Source organism: Staurois parvus, unplaced genomic scaffold, assembly GCF_062004578.1.
Source record: "Staurois parvus isolate SC_StPar_1 unplaced genomic scaffold, SC_StPar_1.0 ptg000147l, whole genome shotgun sequence".
In the NCBI taxonomy this organism is placed as follows: Eukaryota; Metazoa; Chordata; class Amphibia; order Anura; family Ranidae; genus Staurois; species Staurois parvus.
In genome coordinates this window covers 25,393,441-25,414,998 of record NW_028317943.1, presented here as the reverse complement: position 1 = coordinate 25,414,998, position 21,558 = coordinate 25,393,441, and the positions used below count along the sequence as shown (strand labels likewise).

At 42.3% G+C, this 21,558-nt stretch overlaps 1 protein-coding gene across 1 annotated transcript in view; it reads left to right on the top strand.

The window, feature by feature from the left end:
• The window catches only part of LEMD3 (LEM domain containing 3), a 68,337-nt gene extending 62,180 nt beyond the window's left edge, over window positions 1–6,157 (top strand). The window contains exon 13 of the mRNA XM_089674152.1: window positions 4,741–6,157. Within this exon, the coding sequence (XP_089530278.1) occupies window positions 4,741–4,901 (161 nt within the window). The 3' untranslated portion in view covers window positions 4,902–6,157. The remainder of the gene's footprint in view (window positions 1–4,740) is intronic.
• The last annotated feature ends 15,401 nt before the right edge of the window (window positions 6,158–21,558 follow it).

Genomic DNA, 21,558 nt, shown 5'->3' with positions numbered 1-21,558 from the left:
TAGCGCAGTAAAGCTGTGATTTGAGGGCTTATAGTTGTGGAATGGGGGGAGGAGTTTTGCTTTTAGTTCTACTTTATTTTGGATAGAGTAAGGGTTTATTTTTGCTATCTGTGTCCCTATGGGGAAATGTCCCTTCACTTCCTGTCCCATAGCCAAAACAGGTAGTGAAGGAAAATACCTCTTACTTGGAGGAGCCTATGGGTGATGTCCTCACCTGGATTCTGCAGCCATTGCTGGTGATCTCTTCACTGAAGCTGGCTGCTGGGGAGATCATGTGACTGGACTGAACACCCTCAGCATAGATAAGTACACAGGTCCTTACTTTACAAGGTAGATAGAATAGGCTTAGAATGGGGGTGGGAGCAGATTAAAGTATAGTTGGTGATCGACTGAACTTTCACTTTAGCGGTTTCCCCAAACCGTTACATTCAAAGCATGCCTTAAATGATAAATGTAAAAAGTGCTTGTGCTCGCAAACAAATTGCCAGGCCAACAATTGGCTGGTGTCATAACTAATCACACGTGCATCACCATTATTATACTAGATTTGTTAGTGCCAACCATTTACACAGAGCTTTATAACAGCGCCATGGCAAGTGAAGAACAGACAGAGGCCTAGATGGCAGCTTCCTTGGCTTAAAAAATAAGAGGGTTTAGTTCTTTATTACCTTTATAGAATGTGATTCTAAGACTGTTGCTTTCATGGCAGAAAGGTCTGTTTGGGTACTGATGCTAAGTGATATAACCTGGTTCTTTTGAAAGTCCTGTGATATGCAAAGGAACTATTGGATGAGGTGCTAGCTGTGAAGGAGGCCAAACCTTAACAGACCTTCATGCCCTTTTCAAACCAAGCCCATACTGGTAACAATTTGTAGGCTGCTTTTGCTGTCTACCTCTTTAAAAATGATAGTCACTGCTTGGCCACTACTGCCATCTGTTATAGTGATTGACCTGGGGAACATCATGCATCCTGTGAAAGCTTGAAATCTTGATTATACATAAACTTTACAGTATTGATTCCATTGGTTCCACATGAAAAATTGGCAACGACCATGTTCAGAAAGAAAGGTGAGCAATGGCAGCAGTGTACATATTTCTCTCCGCACAGGTTTCCTTTAATGTTAATAGTGGGATTGGCTGTCTGATCATCCTTTTGCTCTTAGTCTTTTGTATTGGATAGCAATCTATAAAATGATGGTTCTTTTGTAACATGGAGGCTTTAAAGTTTGCAGCAGCAGCTACGTAAAACTAGTTTACAACGGAAGCGAACGCCAAACACTTTTGAAAGGTGGTTGTGAATTGCAAGCATAGATTAGGAGTAAATTTTCAAAAGCAGATGCTTGCACTTTGCTACTCCATACAGGTTCACAGAGCAATATATTTTAATCTGTGTTTGTAGTTTCTCCTGTAGATCTTGCTACAGAAGAAATCTGGAGGTACGTTTTGCAGTTCCAGAGAAATTGCTCAGTAGGTAGAATCCCCCTTTCTCCTATATAACCACATGAATTCAGAAGCAGCCTGGGTTACACTGCTGCTTAGGTGGTTACTCTGGCAAATGGAACTAATGTAAGGCAGCCCTGTATAACCCTTTCTCTATGCAGCATGCCTCAGTTTTTTGCTTGTGAATGCAACTCAACAGAGACTTTTAACTGATTTTTTGCTAGCCACCTAATTTCATGGTATTGTTTCCTTGACGACCATAAAGAATCTTGAGAACTGCTCTGGTTCTTTTTCTTTAGTGACTTCACTATTCCTCGCTGTGCTGCTGCTCTTCGAGCTGATCTCTACACAGCAGCCATTTGGATCGGCAGTTCCTCAGCACTAGTATTGAGGGCCAGACCCAGCCTAGAAAACCAAATTTAGGCACTGCATTCTGCACTGTGGGGTTTTCCAGCGTAAAGCGAACTGTTGGCCACAGGGCACCTCCTGGGTATGGAGCCATGGCACAGTCCCAGATGTGAGACTATCTTTTGAAGCCTTGAGTGAGGAAGGCAGTTCAGGCTAAAGCATTGAGAGCTACCTTGAAATTCCTACCAGTGCTGGTTACTACAATAAGGGTTTTTTCTGAGGGACCGAGTGCTGGCATTAGTTGGGTGCAGTGCTTCACCGGTGCTCTTTTTTTTTTTTTTTTTTTCTTTTTTTCTCCCCCTCTCTCCATTTTAGATGAGGAAGCATCATCCCGCTGATGGTCCTGCTCTTAAAGCACAGCACAGGTGACCTCAGCCTATATACTCCTGGTAGTTCAGGGGACATTTTTTCTGGTATCTACAAAAGGAGTCATCACTCATAATTTTGGAACCCCTGTTTTCATAAGTTTGACATGCTTGGTGTCTGTCGAACAGCCAAGGTCGCCTGGGAAGAGGGGAACGCCTTGTCCATGATAGCTTTCCAATCTGCTTGTTCAGACACTGGGGCATTCTGCCCACAGAGGTTCTAATGTGTCCTCCGATACCATACCATGCAGAGGTATGGTATCTGATACCATACCAAGCGGAAACCTAAATGAGAAACTAACTACAGGGTCAAACAGTCTGCTTCCAGTGAGGCTGTATTTCGGATCTTGTGGACTCCTGAAGCGGACCCAGATTTACAGAGTTTTTTTTTTTTTTCCCTTCAAAATCTAGATGCATACTATCCTGTGCAAGGAGAATCAGCCTGGCCCTCCTTTTTTTTTTTTTTTTTTTTTTTTTTTTTTTTGGCTGCACCAAAAACACTCTGCATTTGGCAATGTGTGGGGTACTATTAAGACTTATTAATGGCACCCCCAAAGAGTAGAGCATACAGTCAGGTCCATAAATATTGGGACATCGACACAATTCTAACTTTTTTGGCTCTATACACCACCACAATGGATTTGAAATGAAACAAACAAGATGTGCTTTAACTGCAGACTCAGCTTTAATTTGAGGGTATTTACATCCAAATCGGGTGAACGGTGTAGGAATTACAACAGTTTGCATATGTGCCTCCCACTTGTTAAGGGACCAAAAGTAATGGGACAGAATAATAATCATAAATCAAACTTTCACTTTTTAATACTTGGTTGCAAATCCTTTGCAGTCAATTACAGCCTGAAGTCTGGAACGCATAGACATCACCAGACGCTGCGTTTCATCCCTGGTGATGCTCTGCCAGGCCTCTACTGCAACTGTCTTCAGTTCCTGCTTGTTCTTGGGGCATTTTCCCTTCAGTTTTGTCTTCAGCAAGTGAAATGCATGCTCAATCGGATTCAGGTCAGGTGATTGACTTGGCCATTGCATAACATTCCACTTCTTTCCCTTAAACTCTTTGGTTGCTTTTGCAGTATGCTTTGGGTCATTGTCCATCTGCACTGTGAAGCGGCGTCCAATGAGTTCTGAAGCATTTGGCTGAATATGAGCAGATAATATTGCCCGAAACACTTCAGAATTCATCCTGCTGCTTTTGTCAGCAGTCACATCATCAATAAATACATGAGAACCAGTTCCATTGGCAGCCATACATGCCCACGCCATGACACTACCACCACCATGCTTCACTGATGAGGTGGTATGCTTAGGATCATGAGCAGTTCCTTTCCTTCTCCATACTCTTTTCTCTTCCCATCACTCTGGTATAAGTTGATCTTGGTCTCATCTGTCCATAGGATGTTCCAGAACTGTGAAGGCTTTTTTAGATGTCGTTTGGCAAACTCTAATCTGGCCTTCCTGTTTTTGAGGCTCACCAATGGTTTACATCTTGTGGTGAACCCTTTGTATTCACTCTGGTGAAGTCTTCTCTTGATTGTTGACTTTGACACACATACACCTACCTCCTGGAGAGTGTTCTTGATCTGGCCAACTGTTGTGAAGGATGTTTTCTTCACCAGGGAAAGAATTCTTCGGTCATCCACCACAGTTGTTTTCCGTGGTCTTCCGGGTCTTTTGGTGTTGCTGAGCTCACCGCTGCATTCCTTCTTTTTAAGAATGTTCCAAACAGTTGTTTTGGCCACGCCTAATGTTTTTGCTATCTCCCTGATGGGTTTGTTTTGTTTTTTCAGCCTAATGATGGCTTGCTTCACTGATAGTGACAGCTCTTTGGATCTCATCTTGAGAGTTGACAGCAACAGATTCCAAATGCAAATAGCACACTTGAAATGAACTCTGGACCTTTTATCTGCTCATTGTAATTGGGATAATGAGGGAATAACACACACCTGGCCATGGAACAGCTGAGAATCCAAATGTCCCATTACTTTTGGTCCCTTAACTAGTGGGAGGCACATATGCAAACTGTTGTAATTCCTACACCGTTCACCTGATTTGGATGTAAATACCCTCAAATTAAAGCTGACAGTCTGCAGTTAAAGCACATCTTGTTTGTTTCATTTCAAATCCATTGTGGTAGTGTATAGAGCCAAAAAAGTTAGAATTGTGTTGATGTCCCAATATTTATGGACCTGACTGTATGTCTGCATGTCAGGAACAAGCATGATTTTGCATGAGTTCTGTGACTTGCAATAACATGAACTAAGCTGGGGTGCCTCTAGACTGAAAATACTTTTCAAGGACGCCCTAACCGGGAAGAGGTTGAGAAACACTGATGTAACCTCACACCCCCCTTCTCTAATAGGTTTTTTTTTTTTTTTTTCCATCTATTATAGCGTTGGGTAGGGGGGCAAGCTGAATAATCCAGCTGGTTGTGCTAATGAGGTTACACTTTTGCATTTTACTAATTTCAATGTTGCTTTTTCTAATACAATCCATTTTTTTTCTTCCACAGGAAAGTTGGTGACTGTAAAATACCTGCGATTAGACCGCTATCACCATCGATTTCCACAAGCTATTACATGCAACACTCCTCTGAAGCCATTAAACAAACATATGAACTCTATGTCACAGTTGAATCTTCGGACTGGCACATTAAATTCTCAGTCATTATGAGAAACCTTTACGCCATTGACTTATGTGCAGCAGGGGTGGGGGTCCTGACTTGCATCTGTCTTCCTTTTTTTTTTTTTTTCTTTTTTTTTTCTTTTTTTTTTTTTTTTTTTGTTCCCCCCCTTCAATCTTCATCAGTATCACACTTCCAGCAAAATTTCAAGTTTGTATGAAAAAATGAGTATGCATCCAAAGGACAATACAGGTGGACAAAAAAGTGTTAAAGCAGTGGCGTACAATGTCTTTATAGATGATAAATGATTTTTAAAAAAGAAGAAAAAAAAAAAAAACCTTTTCAGACGTTCATGCATTGTGAACTAGATGACTGTTTTCTTAAAATGAAAAGCGGATAATTTATTGAATTCCTATGGGATCCTGCACACTATTTTTGTCATATATAAATATATACCCTAATATAATTGTACATTCTGAGGCTGACTTCTGCTGCTGTAGATAGTGATTTTGTTACAGCTGAAGTGCAGGGGCTATCTGGCTTTGTTTCATGAGGCAGGAAATGGACAAAATATATACAGGTCTTTTTTGTATTTAAATGTAATTAATGATGGTGGCGGCAAGTCTTGTGCAAATGTCTGCTTTAAAGCAGTAAATAAGCTTCCTATTTTATTCATAATGTTATTTTATATAATAAATTGGCTGTACCATCTCATTAAGGTCAAACAGCCAATTACCTTTAAAAGTATTAGATAAAAGTTTAAATATCTTTTATAGGTTTTATATAAAATGTCTGACTTGGTTTCTTGTGAGGTCTGATACCAATTGTAAAGATTCAAATTATTGTGAGCAATAAATACGCAATTGGCAGATGCTGGACAGTGTAATTGGTGAACTGATGTATTTAATAAATATAATGCCTGTGACAAAGTATGGCGGGTACTCCAGAAGTGGATTAGAAAAGTCACTGCCCTCGTGTGCTGCTACAATGGGCTATAGAACACCTAAGCTTGTATACATGCAGAAATGGAAGTTGCTTGTGTTCCTTTACAATTTTTTTTATTTATTGTTTTTTTGTTTTTTTTTTTGTTTTTTTACTTCAAGGAGCATTAAGTGTACTTCTGTATATTGTACATGAGTTATGTTTTGTGTATATAACATTTTGTTTACAGTGACAAAGGTCTGTCATTCTAGTTTTGTAATAGTTCTGCTGCAAGAGCTTGCATAGTAATGCTTAGTCTCAAGCAACTTTTCATACTATATTACAATTAAATAATAATTACTGCCTTCATAGCAGTTGCCTTAAAGTTGGAGTGTCACCTTGTTGTTTTGTATACAGAGTAACATAATTAGAAATCTTTTATTTAGGAGAGCTTGTATTTATATTATAGGTAAGAGAAAAAATGCTTAGGACAAATAGAGGCAACTTTTGGCTTTTGAGAAGGGCCTTGTGTGACAGTCACTCTCAGATCCCACTGCTGCAACCATAATATGCTTGCCCTGTGCAGAGATTTTCCAGCTCTGTGACAACAATCTAACCACCATCAGACTGAAAGTGATTGTCACTGAGGCAGGCTAATTGAGAATTTGAACCATAACATGCATGGTGGCCATGTGGTTAAACTGCAATGGGGGAGATTTACTAAAACTGTTGCACTCAGAAGCTGGCTACCATGCACTGCTGCACCAGATTCTAACTTCAGCCTTTTCAATTATTCTTTGCCGATAAAACCTGGAAGCTTGATTGTAAAATCTGGTGAAGCTCTGAATAGAAACCACTCTCCAGTTTCAGTAAATAACCCCCAATGTGTTAGCGAAAACTCGCACTGTTTACAGCCTCCACTGTTGCAATTTTGTCCTTTTTTAACCACTTGCAGACTGCCCAGGTTTTGTACACAGTGGGAACATGCAGCAAGATGATTCATAGCCGGGACCTGTTGATCAGCTGTGTACAGTCACAGCCCAGCGCTCTGCGTTGACATTCAACCCAGGGCTCTGTACAGATGGAACGATGTTGGTTTTTTTATTCCTGCTTTGCAGAAATGAGAAACAGAGATCATTAGTAAAAAGCAGAACACTTTACACACCGTAAACAGGCACAGATTTGACCGCTTGATCACCCTAGATGTTAACCCCTTCCCAGCCAGTGTCATTAGTACAGTGGCAATGTATATTATCACTGACTATAAATGTCACTGGTAATTTCATTGGCAGTTAGCTCCATTGTCAGATTGCCCAAGTAGCTGATCACTGCCATTCATTGTATAAAAAAAAATATATATACATTAGTTTGTAGGTGCCTTAACTTTCACACAAACCAATCAATATACACTTCTTGGTATTTTTATTTTTTTTTCCCAGACGTAGCAGAATACATTTTGGCCAAAATTTTATGATTACATCTTTTTGGTTTAATTTTTTTTATTGGATAGGTTTTGTAGTAGAAAGCGCTATATATATATATATATATATATATATATATATATATATATATATATATATATATATATATATATATATATATATATATATATATATATATATATATATATATATATATATATATATATTCTCGAAAAATTTGAATATCGTGCAAAAGTTAATTTATTTCAGTAATGCAACTTAAAAGGTGAGGCTAATATATGAGATAGACTCATTACATGCAAACAAGATAGTTCAAGCCGTGATTTGTCATAATTGTGATGATTATGGCTTACAGCTCATGAAAACCCCAAATCCACAATCTCACAAAATGAGAATATTGTGAAAAGGTGCAATATTCTAGACTCAGTGTCCCAGTCTAATCAGCTAATTAAGCCATAACACCTGCAAAGGGTTCCTGACCCTTTAAATGGTTTCTCAGTCTGGTTCAGTAGGAATCACAATCATGGGAAAGACTGCTGACCTGACAGTTGTGCAGAAATCCATCATCGACACCCTCCATAAGGAGGGAAAGCCTCAAAAGGTAATTGCAAAAGAAGTTGGATGTTCCGAAAGTGCTGTATCAAAGCACATTAATAGAAAGTTTTGTGTGGAAGAAAAAGGTGCACAAGCAGCAGGGATGACCGCAGCCTTGAGAGGATTGTCATGAAAAGGCCATTCAAAAGTGGTGGACTTTCACAAGGAGTGGACTGAGGCTGGAGTCCGTGCATCAAGAGCCACCACACACAGACGGATCCTGGACATGGGCTTCAAATGTCGTAGTCCTCTTGTCAAGCAGCTCCTGAACAACAAACAAACAAACAATCTCAGGAGCGTCTTACTTGGGCTAAAGAAAAACAGACCTGGTCTGTTGCTCAGTGGTCCAAAGTCCTCTTTTCTGATGATAGCAACTGTTGCATCTCATTTGGAAACCAAGGACCTGGAGTATGGAGGAAGAATGGAGAGGCACACACTGCAAGATGCTTGAAGTCCAGTGTAAAGTTTCCACAGTCTGTGTTGATTTGGGGAGCCATATCCTCTGCTGGTGTTGGTGCTGTGCATTAAGTCCAGGGTCAACGCAGCTGTCTACCAGGAGATTTTGGAGCACTTCATGCTTCCTTCCGCAGATGAGCTTTTATGGGGATGCTGACTTCATTTTCCATTTGGCACCTGCCCACACTGCCAAAAGCACCAAAACCTGGTTCAATGACCGTGGGATTACTGTGCTTGATTGGCCAGCAAACTGCAAATTGCTGCAAAAGGGGCCCAAACAAAGTACTGAGTACATATGCATGCTTATACTTTTCAGAGGTCCGATATTGTTCTATGTACAATCCTTGTTTTATTGATTGCATGTAATAGTCTAATTTTCTGAGATTGTGGATTTGGGTTTTTCATGAGCTTTAAGCCATAATCATCACAATTATGACAAATAACGGCTTGAACTGTCTTGCTTTGCATGTAATGACTCTATATCATATATTAGGTTCACCTTTTAAGTTGCATTACTGAAATAAATGAACTTTTGCACAATATTCTAATTTTTCGAGTTTCACCTGTGTGTGTGAAAAAAAAAAATATATATATATATATATATATATATATATATATATATATATAATTTTGCAATATAAAAAGGGAAAAAGACAGAAAATTCTGAATATATATATTCAGAATTTTCTGTCTTTTTCCCTTTTTATATTGCAAAAAAATTAAAAAACCCAGTAGTGATCAAATACTACCAAAAAAACTTTGGAAAAAAAAAAAAATTCAATTGGGTACAGTGTTGCGGAACTACGCATTTACCAGTTAAAGTAGCGCAGTGCCATATAGCAAAAAAATGGCCTGGTCATGAAGGTGGAAACAAATCTTCTGCAGCTTAAATGGTTAGTGTCAGTATCCCTCGCTGCCATAGCAGACAGGAATGCAACGATTTACACCTTAGGGTAGCTCCTTACAGAGGCAAAGTTCTTTAATGATTTTATTTTATTTTTTTAATCTGCAATCTCTTAATGTTCTCATTCGAAATTAAAGAGTAAAGGTTTATTCATTTCAAAGACCTAAAACAAAGGAATAGTAGCACCTACAGAGATAGTTTAACACATGGTATAGTCCAACCTCAATGCAATGTAGATATTGGTTAAGAAAAAAACGAGATACATTGGTCAGTTGGGAATGTCCTGTACATCTTCTGGGTCTCTTGAAATACTATACAACATACTGCAGCTGTTTTATTACGATGGTTCTAAAATCATCCTGGAGTGTTTTGAATTTGGTTCAGTGTGTAAGGACAGCACAAATATGCCAAGATCCCCTTGCACAAAGGAGAGAAAAAAAACAACTTACTGTGGTAATAGACTAGTCTATGCATCAGATGTTTTATGATAGAATTGGTTTTGAGTTGTGGAAAGTCTGAGAAGGCAATATAGTCCAAATGGTCACATAAGTAGGGTACCTGTTGTGGTGGGTGTTGGGTTATGTCTTCTAGACGCTTAAGGAGCGTTAGTTCAGTGTACTGATCAGCAGTTGTAGGAATAAAAAGTGATTTCCAATGTCCCAAAATAACATTCCTGGCAGCAAGTAAGAGGAAGCAGCGGAGCAAGCCTTTCTTGGCTGATATAATGCCAGGAAGCATGGAGAATAAGGCAATGGAAATGAACCCAGGCATGCTTGTATCCATTACCATGTCATAGATTTGAAAGTGCTACCAAATGTCATGAATTCGTTATGACCGATGTGTGGCATTGTGCCTGTGGCCCTCCCACATATATGGCAGTGATGGGAAAAAAAATAAACTTGAATCCCTGACTGGCAACTGGTTTAGCCTCTCAGCGATCCTCTGAGAGCCTGTGCCAGCCACTCCCTCCCCTCCACAGCACAGTGTTCCAGTGAGTGTTGGAGGGGCAGAGCAGAGAGCCAGTGACTGACTGCTCATGGAACACTGGGAACTGAGCGTTTTGGAGGTGAGGGGCCATCTTGGCTATTCCTGAGGAGTTTATATACCAGAGTGAAGATCACGCTTTTTCACGGCATCACTTGCTTGAATTTTATGAAGATCACTATTATATTTATGTTGTTTGGACATTATACAAAAAATATTTTTGTTCATGTTGATGAGGATTTATACAGGTTAAGGGGGTTTATTTGTGTCACTTAACACTTTATTATTTGTCCCCAAAAAGGGATTCACTTGACACACTATATAGTCCCATGATCGGGACATGAGGGTTTTTTTTTTTAATATTGGTTTAGAAGTCACATGTTACTTTGTATAAACAGGACCTCCTGTTTTTCACTATTCACAGTTGGTCACGATTGGATACAGATTGTATCTGAGCACTGTGTGTGTGGATCATATTTAGTATTTTTTTTGTTTTATGTAGTTCACTTTAGAGCGCTTCACCATTTTATTTATTTATTTATTTTTATATATATATAATTTTTTTTTTTTTTAACAAAAAATTACAACCTACAACAAACTCACCATGCCTTTTACTAAATACCTTGAACTGTCTATTTTCCAAAAATGGGTGATTTGGAAGGTATTTGTACTATCCTGGCATTTTTGGGCCTCAAGAAATGAGATGGACCGTCAGTACATCAGGTTTGTGGACTCTCTAACTTTCCTACAGACTAAATAATATACACTAATTTGGGGTATTTTCACCAATGTAGCAGAAAAAATTTCTTCATAAATTTAGGTCAAAATGTAATTTATTTGCAAAATTTTATAACCAACTAAGAAAAATGCGGGGGGGGGGGGGGGGGGGTGTCAAAAGTTGCAGAGTTTTTTTTTTTATATTTAGCAAAAAAAATAAACTCAGTGGTGATTAAATACCAACAAAATAAAGCTCTGTGTGAAAAAAATTATAACCATTTCATATGGGTACAGTGTTGCATGCCTGCGCAATTGTCATTCAAAGCACGACAGCGCTGAAAGCTAAAAATTAGCCTGGGCAGGAAAGGGGTAAAAGTGCCTGGTATTGAAGTGGTTAAGGACCACCTACGGTCCTGTCCAGCTCTCCTAGAGTAACTGCTGGTCTCCTGGAATCTCCTCCATGTTCTTGAGACTGTGCTGGGAATCTCCTACAGCAAATGGAGATGCAGAGCTGTGCCTGTATTTGTAAATTAAATTTATAAATACAGGCACAGGATCTAGCTGGTTCCTTCTCTCCCTGGAACAAAATGGTTAACAAGAAGTGCAGTGTCATATAATTTCTGACCACTGTCACCTGTAATACTGAGAGGCACACAAAACCGTAGTGCTTGCACAATCAGGTGAATTTTATTGGTAGCGGTTCAAGCAGTCCTTGAGAGCTAGGTGCTCTTTTTCCCTAGGTTCCTGTAAATTTAGAGTCTAAAATGTCCAACCAAAGTTACACTAGTGAAGAGGTCTACAGGATTCTGAGCATGTCAGGTGAGAGCGAAGGGAAAGACTCACTGACACTATCCGCCTTTCAATGAGAAACCCGTGTCCACGACTGTAACCTTAATAAGGGAAGGGTGGACTTCAACGACCAAATTATAAATCTACCTAGTTTCCCGGAAAGCTCGACACTAGTACAAAAAGGTGTCCATTTATTTCAATTGGCTGTATATAACGCTTTTGTAATTTACAAAGCAACTGGACAAAGTGGATCCTTCCTAAAAATTTCAGGAAGAGATCATCATGACCATTTTGTATCCAGAAGGTGCTGTGGCCTAATCCTCAAATCCAGATGCAGTTAGCCGGCTGCATGGGAGGTATTTTCCGGATGTCCTCTCTGGTACCCCAACGCAAAGGTCACCCCAAAGAAGATGTCGTGTCTATAGCAGCAGAGACTAGATTGGCCTGTCCTGGCCAATCTGGTCTCTGCCTCAAGGACTGCTTCAGGCACTACCATACACTAGTGGAGTATTAGTATAGGGTACAGGGCACATATTCACCATTCTCACAAAGGGTCTCAAAAGATGTTAGTCAGGAAACTGTCAATCACATTTTGAGAGACCTGAGGTTGTTACAATAAAAATAAAGTAAAAAAATGTTTAAAAGAGTTTTTGAGTTGAGTTCTATTGTTTTATTGTTAATTGTTTGCTTTACAGGAACATCATTCAGTTGTTGGTTTGAGTTGATGTTCTAATGTTACATTGTTTTATTGTTAACCATTGTTTGCATTGCAGGAACACCATTCTGATACTGTTTTTTTTTTTTTTCAGCCGGCGATCGGCTTTCATGTAAAAGCAATCCTAGTGGCTAATCAGCTGCAGGATTGCTTTTACAAGCAGTGGGAAAAGATGTCCCCCGCTGTCTTCCACGGCCTTCTCGGGCAGTCCCGTGCCATTGGGGGAACCTGTGAATGCAGCCGATGTTTCTACCAGCTAAACATAGAGCTGATTGGAGACCGGATTGGCGCCAGTCATCTGTATAGTCCTCAGAAATCGGAAGCTACAAGCATTTCATCACTTCAGTTTTACAGAATATAAACAGCGCCATTTGTAAGTTGGGAAAGCATCTGCTCACACTGATCTTGGTGAGCTTAGATGATGTAAGGGCAGAGGAGATACAGTTGTGACCAAAATTATTCAACCCCCAATGCTGTAAAGGGGTTTAGGGACTATAGTGTACATTTGGAATTGTATTCAGAATCAAATCCTACAAGGACGTTGTAACTACCCAAATGCAACTAAAATGACATCAATTGTTTATGTAATACAGTAGTAAATGGTTCTTATGTGGTTTCTTCATTGCCACAATTATTCAACCCCTTAAAGACTACCACTCTGAAGAACAGAGGTTCATACAGGTGCTTTCCATCAGGTATTGAAAACACCTGTGGATGTCACCGAGCAGCAATCAAGCATAATAAGCACCAATTAGGCAGCTTTAAAATGACTGTGATACTCAGCTCCTTCTAGACATTTACTGGTGTGGTTACAAACATGGTGAAGGCAAGAGAATGGTCCAGGAAGACAAGAGAAGAGGTGATTTCTCTTCACAGGAAGGGCAATGGCTATAAGAAGATTGCAAAGATGTTAAACATACCAAGAGACACCTTAGGAAGCATCATTCGCAAATTCAAGGCAAAGGGCACTGTTGAAACGCTACCTGGTCGTGGCAGAAAGAAGATGCTGACTTCGACTGCTGTGCGCTACCTGAAGCGTAGAGTGGAGAGAAGTCCCCGTGTGACTGCTGAGGAACTGAGAAAAGATTTGTCAGATGTGGGTACAGAAGTTTCAGCCCAGACAATAAGACGCACACTGCGTAATGAAGGCCTCCGTGCCAGAACTCCCAGGCGTACCCCCTTGCTGTCTCCAAAGAATAAGAAGAGTCGACTGCAGTATGCCAAAAGCCATGTGGACAAACCACAAAAGTTGTGGGATAGTGTTCTGTGGACTGATGAAACAAAATTAGAACTGTTTGGGCCCATGGATCAACGCTATGTTTGGAGGAGGAAGAACAAGGCCTATGATGAAAAGAACACCTTGCCTACTGTGAAGCATGGTGGAGGGTCAATCATGCTTTGGGGCTGTTTTGCTTCTGCAGGTACAGGGAAGCTTCAGCGTGTGCAAGGTACCATGAATTCTCTTCAGTACCAGGAGATATTGGATGGAAACGTGATGCAGTCCGTCACACACCTGAGGCTTGGGAGACGTTGGACCTTTCAACAGGACAATGATCCCAAGCATACCTCCAAGTCCACTAGAGCATGGTTGCAGAGGAAAGGCTGGAACATTTTGGAGTGGCCATCGCAGTCACCAGACTTAAATCCGATTGAGAACCTCTGGTGGGACTTAAAGAAAGCAGTTGCAGTGCGCAAGCCTAAGAATGTGACTGAACTGGAGGCCTTTGCCCATGAAGAATGGGCGAAGATACCCGTAGATCGCTGCAAGACACTTGTGTCAAGCTATGCTTCACGTTTAAAAGCTGTTATAACTGTAAAAGGATGCTGTACTAAGTACTAAGATTGAATGTCACTTGGGGGTTGAATAAAACTGATAATGCTGTGAGCACAGAAAAGACATTTGTGGTTATTTCATTATAACTGTTATGTTATATTTGTCTGACCTACAAGTGCCTCTTTAATGTAAATGTAAGCAAGATGACTGAATGATCAAAAGCAATGTCAAACTGGCCAAAACACTCAATTTCAGTGGGGGTTGAATAATTTTGGTCACAACTGTATCTAGAGTCTAATAGACATTTGAGAGATTTCTCAAAAAAGAATATATGACAATGCCCATTGAATTTATAGGGGATATTTGCAATCCCTGTGATAGCATTAAAAGTGATTAAAAACAAAAAAAATGAAAGGGACAGTGTAAAAATAAAAAAAAATAACAAAAACAGCATCCTCGTGACCCCCCCCCGCTGACCCCATGGCAGTATGTAAACATCGGTTGCACCATGCATGTGAGATATCGCCACAAATGTCAGATCAAGGGCAGTAATTCTAGCACTAGACCTCTGTAAATCTAAAAGCTGTAAAAATATGCAGTTTGTCGCCATTGCACGAGGCATGCGCAGTTTTAAAGCATGTCATGTTTGATATCTATTTACGCGGCATAGCATCATCTTTTATATTTTACCAAATAACTGGCCAATATGTTTTTGTTCAACAAAAGTGAAAAAAAGTATTTTTTTAAAAAAATTTGCATTTGAAAAATCGCTGCGCAAGTATTTGACATACAAAATTGCAGCACCCACCATTTTATTCACTAGGGTGTCAGCTTTAAAAAAAAATGTGTTTTTTTAATGTTTAGGGGTTCAAAGTAATTTCCTACCAAAAAATACAGATTTTTTTCATGTGAACAAAAAGTGTCAGAAAAGGCTTGGTCCTCAGGTGGTTAGAAGCTTGTTGAGTCCATAGATAATTTTTTTTTTTGTCACTTTCCAAAAACTTGTGCTAAAAAATATTCATTTTATTTTACCCAAAGTTGCCATTTTAAATGATTTATTGCTCACACATGCCATGGGTATATGTGGAATTACTTCCCAAAATACATTCTGCTACTTCTCCCGAGTATTTGATATCACATATGAGAGACATTTTGGCAGTATAGCCAAGTATAGGACCCCAAAATCCAATAAGCACCTTCAGGCTTTTTAAAGGGCTTTATTTCCTCATTACACTACCTGACTACCTATCAGTTTCAGAGGCCCTGAAATGCCAGGATAGCACCAACCGCCCCCCCCCCCCCCTACTGACCCCTTTTTGGAAAGTAGATACCCCAAGGAATTTGATAAGCATGGTAAGTATTTTGCAGATCTCGTTTGTTGCCACATGTTTATGGAAAATGAAGAAAGAAAACAAAAACCTGTTTTTTCTTTTATATATATATATATATATATATATTTTAAAACCTTGTGAGAAGAAATTAGATCTGCAAAATACTCACCATGCCTCTTTAAATTCCTTGGGGTGTCTACTTTCTAAAAAGGGGTCATTTGGGGGTGGGCATGGGGTTGGTGCTATCCTGGCATTTCAGGGCTTCCAAAACTGTGATTGGTAGTCAGGAAGTATAACGAGAAAGTTAATCACCTTCAGGCTTTCAAAGTGGTCATTGGATTTCAGGCTCCTGTATATGGCTAGGCTCTCACATATGTGCTATCCTCATACTCGCTAGAAGTAGCAGAATGTATTTTGGGTTGTAATTCCACATATACCCATGGCTTCTGTGAGCAATATATCATTTAATTGATAACTTTTGTGTTAAAAAAAAAAAAAAAAAAAAGTCATTTTCCAAAAACTTGTGAAAAAAAAATCTGCCATAGACTCAACCTGCCTCTCAGCAGCTAGGTTAGGGTGTCTACTTTCCGAAAAGGGGTGATTTGGGGGTGTTTGTACTGTCCTGGTATTTTAGCACCTCAAGCAATGTGATAGGCAGTCAGAAAGTAAGAGCTGTGTAAATTCCATTATCTACATTATCTTACAGAAGTGAGTCCACCCCTCACATTTTTGTAAATATTTTATATCTTTTCATGTGCACACTGAAGAAATGACACTTTGCTACAATATAAGTAGTGAGTGTACAGCTTGTATAACTGTAAATTTGCTGTCCCCTCAAAATAACTCACCACACAGCCATTAATGTCTAAACTGCTGGCAGCAAAAGTGAGTACACCCCTACGTGAAAAATGTCCAAATTGGGCCCAAAGTGTCAATATTTTGTGTGGCCACCATTATTTTCCAGCACTGCCTTAAACCTCTTGGGCATGTAGTTCACCAGAGCGTCACAGGTTGCCACTGGATTCTTCTTCCACTCCTCCATGACGATATCACGGAGCTGGTGGATGTTAGAGACCTTGCGCTCCTCCACCTTCTGTTTGAGGATGCCCCACAGATGCTCAATAGGGTTTAGGTCTGGAGACATGCTTGGCCAGTCCATCACCGTTACCCTCAGCTTCTTTAGCAAGGCAGTGGTCATCTTGGAGGTGTGTTTGGGGTTGTTATCATGTTGGGATACTGCCCTGCAGCCCAGTCTCCGAAGGGAGGGGATCATGCTCTGCTTCAGTATGTCACAGTACATGTTGGCATTCATGGTTCCCTCAATGAACTGTAGCTCCCCAGTGCCGGCAGTACTCATGCATTCCCTAAACCATGCAACTCCCACCACCATGCTTGACTGTAGACAAGACACACTTGTCTTTGTACTTCTCAACTGGTTGCCACAACACACGCTTGATACCATTTGAACCAAATAAGTTTATCTTGGTCTCATCAGACCACAGGACATGGTTCCAGTAATCCATGTCCTTAGTCTGCATGTCTTCAGCAAACTGTTTGCAGGCTTTCTTGTGCTTCATCTTTAGAAGAGGTTTCCTTTTTGGACAACAGCTGTGCAGACCAATTTGATGCAGTGTGTGGCGTATGGTCTGAGCCCTGAGAGGCTGACTCCCCACCCCTTTAACCTCTACAACAATGCTGGCAGCACTCATACGTCTATTTCCCAAAAACAACCTCTGGATATGACGCTGAGCACGTGTACTCAACCTCTTTGGTTGACCATGGCGAGGCCTGTTCTGAGGGGAACTTGTCCTGTTAAACTGCTGTATGGTCTTGGCCACCATGCTGCAGCTCAGTTTCAGGGTCTTGGCAATCTTCTTATAGCCTAGGCCAGTGATGGCAAACCTATGGCACGCGTGCCAGAGCTGGCATGGAGAGCCATCTCAGTGGGCACGCCAGGAAGATGAGCGCACACGGACTACGCACACTGACCGGCCATCCAGATCTCGTCCACACCGCAGCCCCCCATCGAACTGCATCTCCCATATGTCTCTGGGGCCAGGGTGGGTGTGGACGAGAGGAAACGGCTCCTATGCGGATCTGGCACAAGGGGCGATGTAGCCGGGGATTAGCGTGGAAGAGAGGAAGAGGCTCCCACACTGCTCCGGGGCCAGGGGCGATGTGTTCAGCGTGGATGGGAATGAGCTGCTGGGTTGGAAGCCATACCGACACTGCCAGAGGTGAGATTAACTGCTTGCCAACCATGCTATAGCCAAAAGTGTTGCCTGTCAGTGCTGCCCAGCAGTGCCACCGATCAGTGCCGTCTGTCAGTGCCTCCAGTTGGTGCTATCAGTCAGTGCCCATCATCAATGCCCACCAGTGCCGCCTCATCAGTGCTACCTATCTGTGCCACCTCATCAATGCCCATCAGTGCTGCCTATTAGTGCAGCCTCACCAACGCACATAAAAGAAGAAATATTACCTGTTTGCAAAATTTTATAATAGAAGCAAAGAAAACCTTTTATGTTTTTAATTTTTTGCTCTTTTTTCATTTATAGTGCAAAAAATAAAACACCCAGTGGTGATTAAATACCACCAAAAAAGCTCTATTTGTGTGAAAAAATTAGTGTTGCATGACCGCACAATTGTCATTGTCAAGTGCAACAGCACTGAAAGCTGAAAATTGGTCTGGGCAGGAAGGGGGTAGAAGTGCCCGGTAGGCAAGTGGTTAATTGCAGTGTTGGCACTTTGAAATAAAAAAGTTGGTTTTGTGTTGCAGTTTTGGGCACTCGGGCTCAAAAAGGTTCGCCATCACTGGCCTAGGCCATCTTTATATAGGGCAACAATTATTTTTTTCAGATCCTCAGAGAGTTCTTTGCCATGATGTGCAATGTTGAACTTCCAATGACCAGTATGAGAGAGTGAGAGCGATAACACCAAATATAACACACCTGCTCCCCATTCACACTTGAGCCCTTGTAACACTAACAAGTCACATGACACCGGGGAGGGAAAATGGCTAACTGGGCCCAATTTGGACATTTTTACTAGGCATGTACTCACTTTAGTTGCCAGCAGTTTAGACATTAATGGCTGTGTGTTGAGTTATTTTGAGAGGACAGCAAATTTACACTGTTATACAAGCTGTACACTCACTACATTACATTGTAGCAAAGTGTCATTTCTTCGGTGTTGTCACATGAAAAGATAGAATAAAATAATTACAAAAATGTGAGGGGTGTACTCACTTCTGTGAGATATTGTATACCATAGTTTGTAGATGCTATAACCTTCACACAAACCAATTAATATGCAGTTACTGGGATTTGTTTTTTACCAAAGACATGTAGCAAAATACATTTTGGTCTAAATTTATGACGAAATTTGAGTTTTTTGGATATTTTTTTTATGACAGAAATGAGACTTTTTTTTTCCCAAAATGTTTGGTCTTTTTTTGTTTATAGCGCAAAAAATAAAAAGCACACAGGTTATCATTAGAGATGAGCGAAGTATTCAAAAATTCGATTCGGCGAATTCGTGGAAAAATTTCGATTCGAGTCGAATATATTCGCTGTGAATTTAACTTAAAAAAGGGTGTTTCTAGGCTTCAGAGAGACTTAATATTAGTGCAGAACACTGTACCTTTAATTTAAATGCCCTTGGAGTCTGCTGGGGAAGAGAAATAATACTGTCAGTCAGTATGACATGCAGATGAGTGCCGTCGATCTTAGAATCACCGCACACTTCACTCATTTGGGCAGTCACGGGGCCAAAACCAGAGTGTGGAGCCACAGTGTGGCGGTGGAGGCAGCAGCAATGGGAGGCCATACAGCACCCTATGACAAAAATGGAAACCACCAGCAGTGTGAGGAGACCTGAAAGTGGCACATGGCAGAGTGTGGCGATAGAGACAGCAGCAATGGGAGGCCGTACAGGGACCCATGACACACTCTGGACCTGGCAGCAGCATGAGGAGGCGGTACAGGGGCCCATGACAGATTACGGGCCTGGCAGCAGCATGAGGAGTCGGTACGGGGGCCCATGGCAGATTACGGGCCTGGCAGCAGCAATGGGAGGCCGTACAGGGACCCATGACACACTCTGGACCTGGCAGCAGCATGGGGAGGCGGTACAGGGGCCCATGACAGATTACGGGCCTGGCAGCAGCAGGAGGAGTCGGTACGGGGGCCCATGACACACTCTGGACCTGGCAGCAGCATGAGGAGGCGGTACAGGGGCGCATGACAGATTACGAGCCTGGCAGCAGCAACTTGGACAGGAGGACGTTCAGCTTCTGCACCGTCGGGTGCGTGCTCGCAAACTGTTGTCTCTTGGAAACGGATTCCAAGAAAGACTGCTGACGGAATCCGTGAAGAGGAGTAGCAGGAGAAGGAGCATCTGAACGAGCGGAAGATGCCAACAAGCGACAACAGGGGCCCATGACAGATTACGGGCCTGGCAGCAGCATGAGGAGTCGGTACGGGGGCCCATGGCAGATTAGGGGCCTGGCAGCAGCTATGGGAGGCCCGTAATCTGCCAGCACCCTATGACAAAAAATGGAACACACCAGCAGTGTGAGGAGACCTGAAAGTGGCACATGGCAGAGTGTGGCGATGGAGACAGCAGCAATGGGAGGCCGTACAGGGACCCATGAGAGACTCTGGACCTGGCAGCAGCATGAGGAGGCGGTATAGGGGCCCATGGCAGATTAGGGGCCTGGCAGCAGCAATGGGAGGCCCGTAATCTGCCAGCACCCTATGACAAAAAATGGAACACACCAGCAGTGTGAGGAGACCTGAAAGTGGCACATGGCAGAGTGTGGCGATGGAGACAGCAGCAATGGGAGGCCGTACAGGGACCCATGAGAGACTCTGGACCTGGCAGCAGCATGAGGAGGCGGTATATAGGGGCCCATGGCAGATTAGGGGCCTGGCAGCAGCTATGGGAGGCCCGTAATCTGCCAGCACCCTATGACAAAAAATGGAACACACCAGCAGTGTGAGGAGACCTGAAAGTGGCACATGGCAGAGTGTGGCGATGGAGACAGCAGCAATGGGAGGCCGTACAGGGACCCATGAGAGACTCTGGACCTGGCAGCAGCATGAGGAGGCGGTATAGGGGCCCATGGCAGATTAGGGGCCTGGCAGCAGCTATGGGAGGCCCGTAATCTGCCAGCACCCTATGACAAAAAATGGAACACACCAGCAGTGTGAGGAGACCTGAAAGTGGCACATGGCAGAGTGTGGCGATGGAGACAGCAGCAATGGGAGGCCGTACAGGGACCCATGAGAGACTCTGGACTTGGCAGCAGCATGAGGAGGCGGTATAGGGGCCCATGGCAGATTAGGGGCCTGGCAGCAGCTATGGGAGGCCCGTAATCTGCCAGCACCCTATGACAAAAAATGGAACACACCAGCAGTGTGAGGAGACCTGAAAGTGGCACATGTTTGGGGCATGATTCATGGCGGATTTAGTCAGTTGTGTCAGGAACTGGTGGTTTGAAATCCAGACTAATCCACGCCTGATTCATTTTCACAAACATGAGTCTCTCCACACTTTGGGTGGACAGTCGTGTCCTCCGCGGAGTTGCAATACCTCCTGCCGCACTAAACACGCGCTCCGATGCCACGCTACTGGCCGGGCATGACAGCCTTTCAAGGGCAAATTCAGCTAGTTGGGGCCAAAGGTCAAGTTTCGTTGCCCAGTAGTCAAGGGGATTGTCTACCTCGGTTGGCAGGGTGCTGTCCAAGTAGGCCTAAGCCTGTTGTTTGAGGTCCTGCTCCAGGTCCACCTGATGCTGCTGCTGCGGCTGGTTAGTAGTTTCCTCACTGCGCTGGTGAAGAAAGCTACTCATCATCGACTGCAGACTGAGGCAGCCGCTGCTGGTGGAGCTGCCACTGCTCCTACCACCCCACCCCTCCCCTGCTGCCATGGCAGCGGAACGCGAGCGCACAGGGCCCACAGTGTCTGAGGATGGACGTTGGCGCAGACAGGCAGAGACCAGCTGACTACATAGTTGGTTTTTATAGTACGTTATTTTGGCCTCCCTCTCAGCAGGTGTGAAAAAGGCCACCATTTTTGAA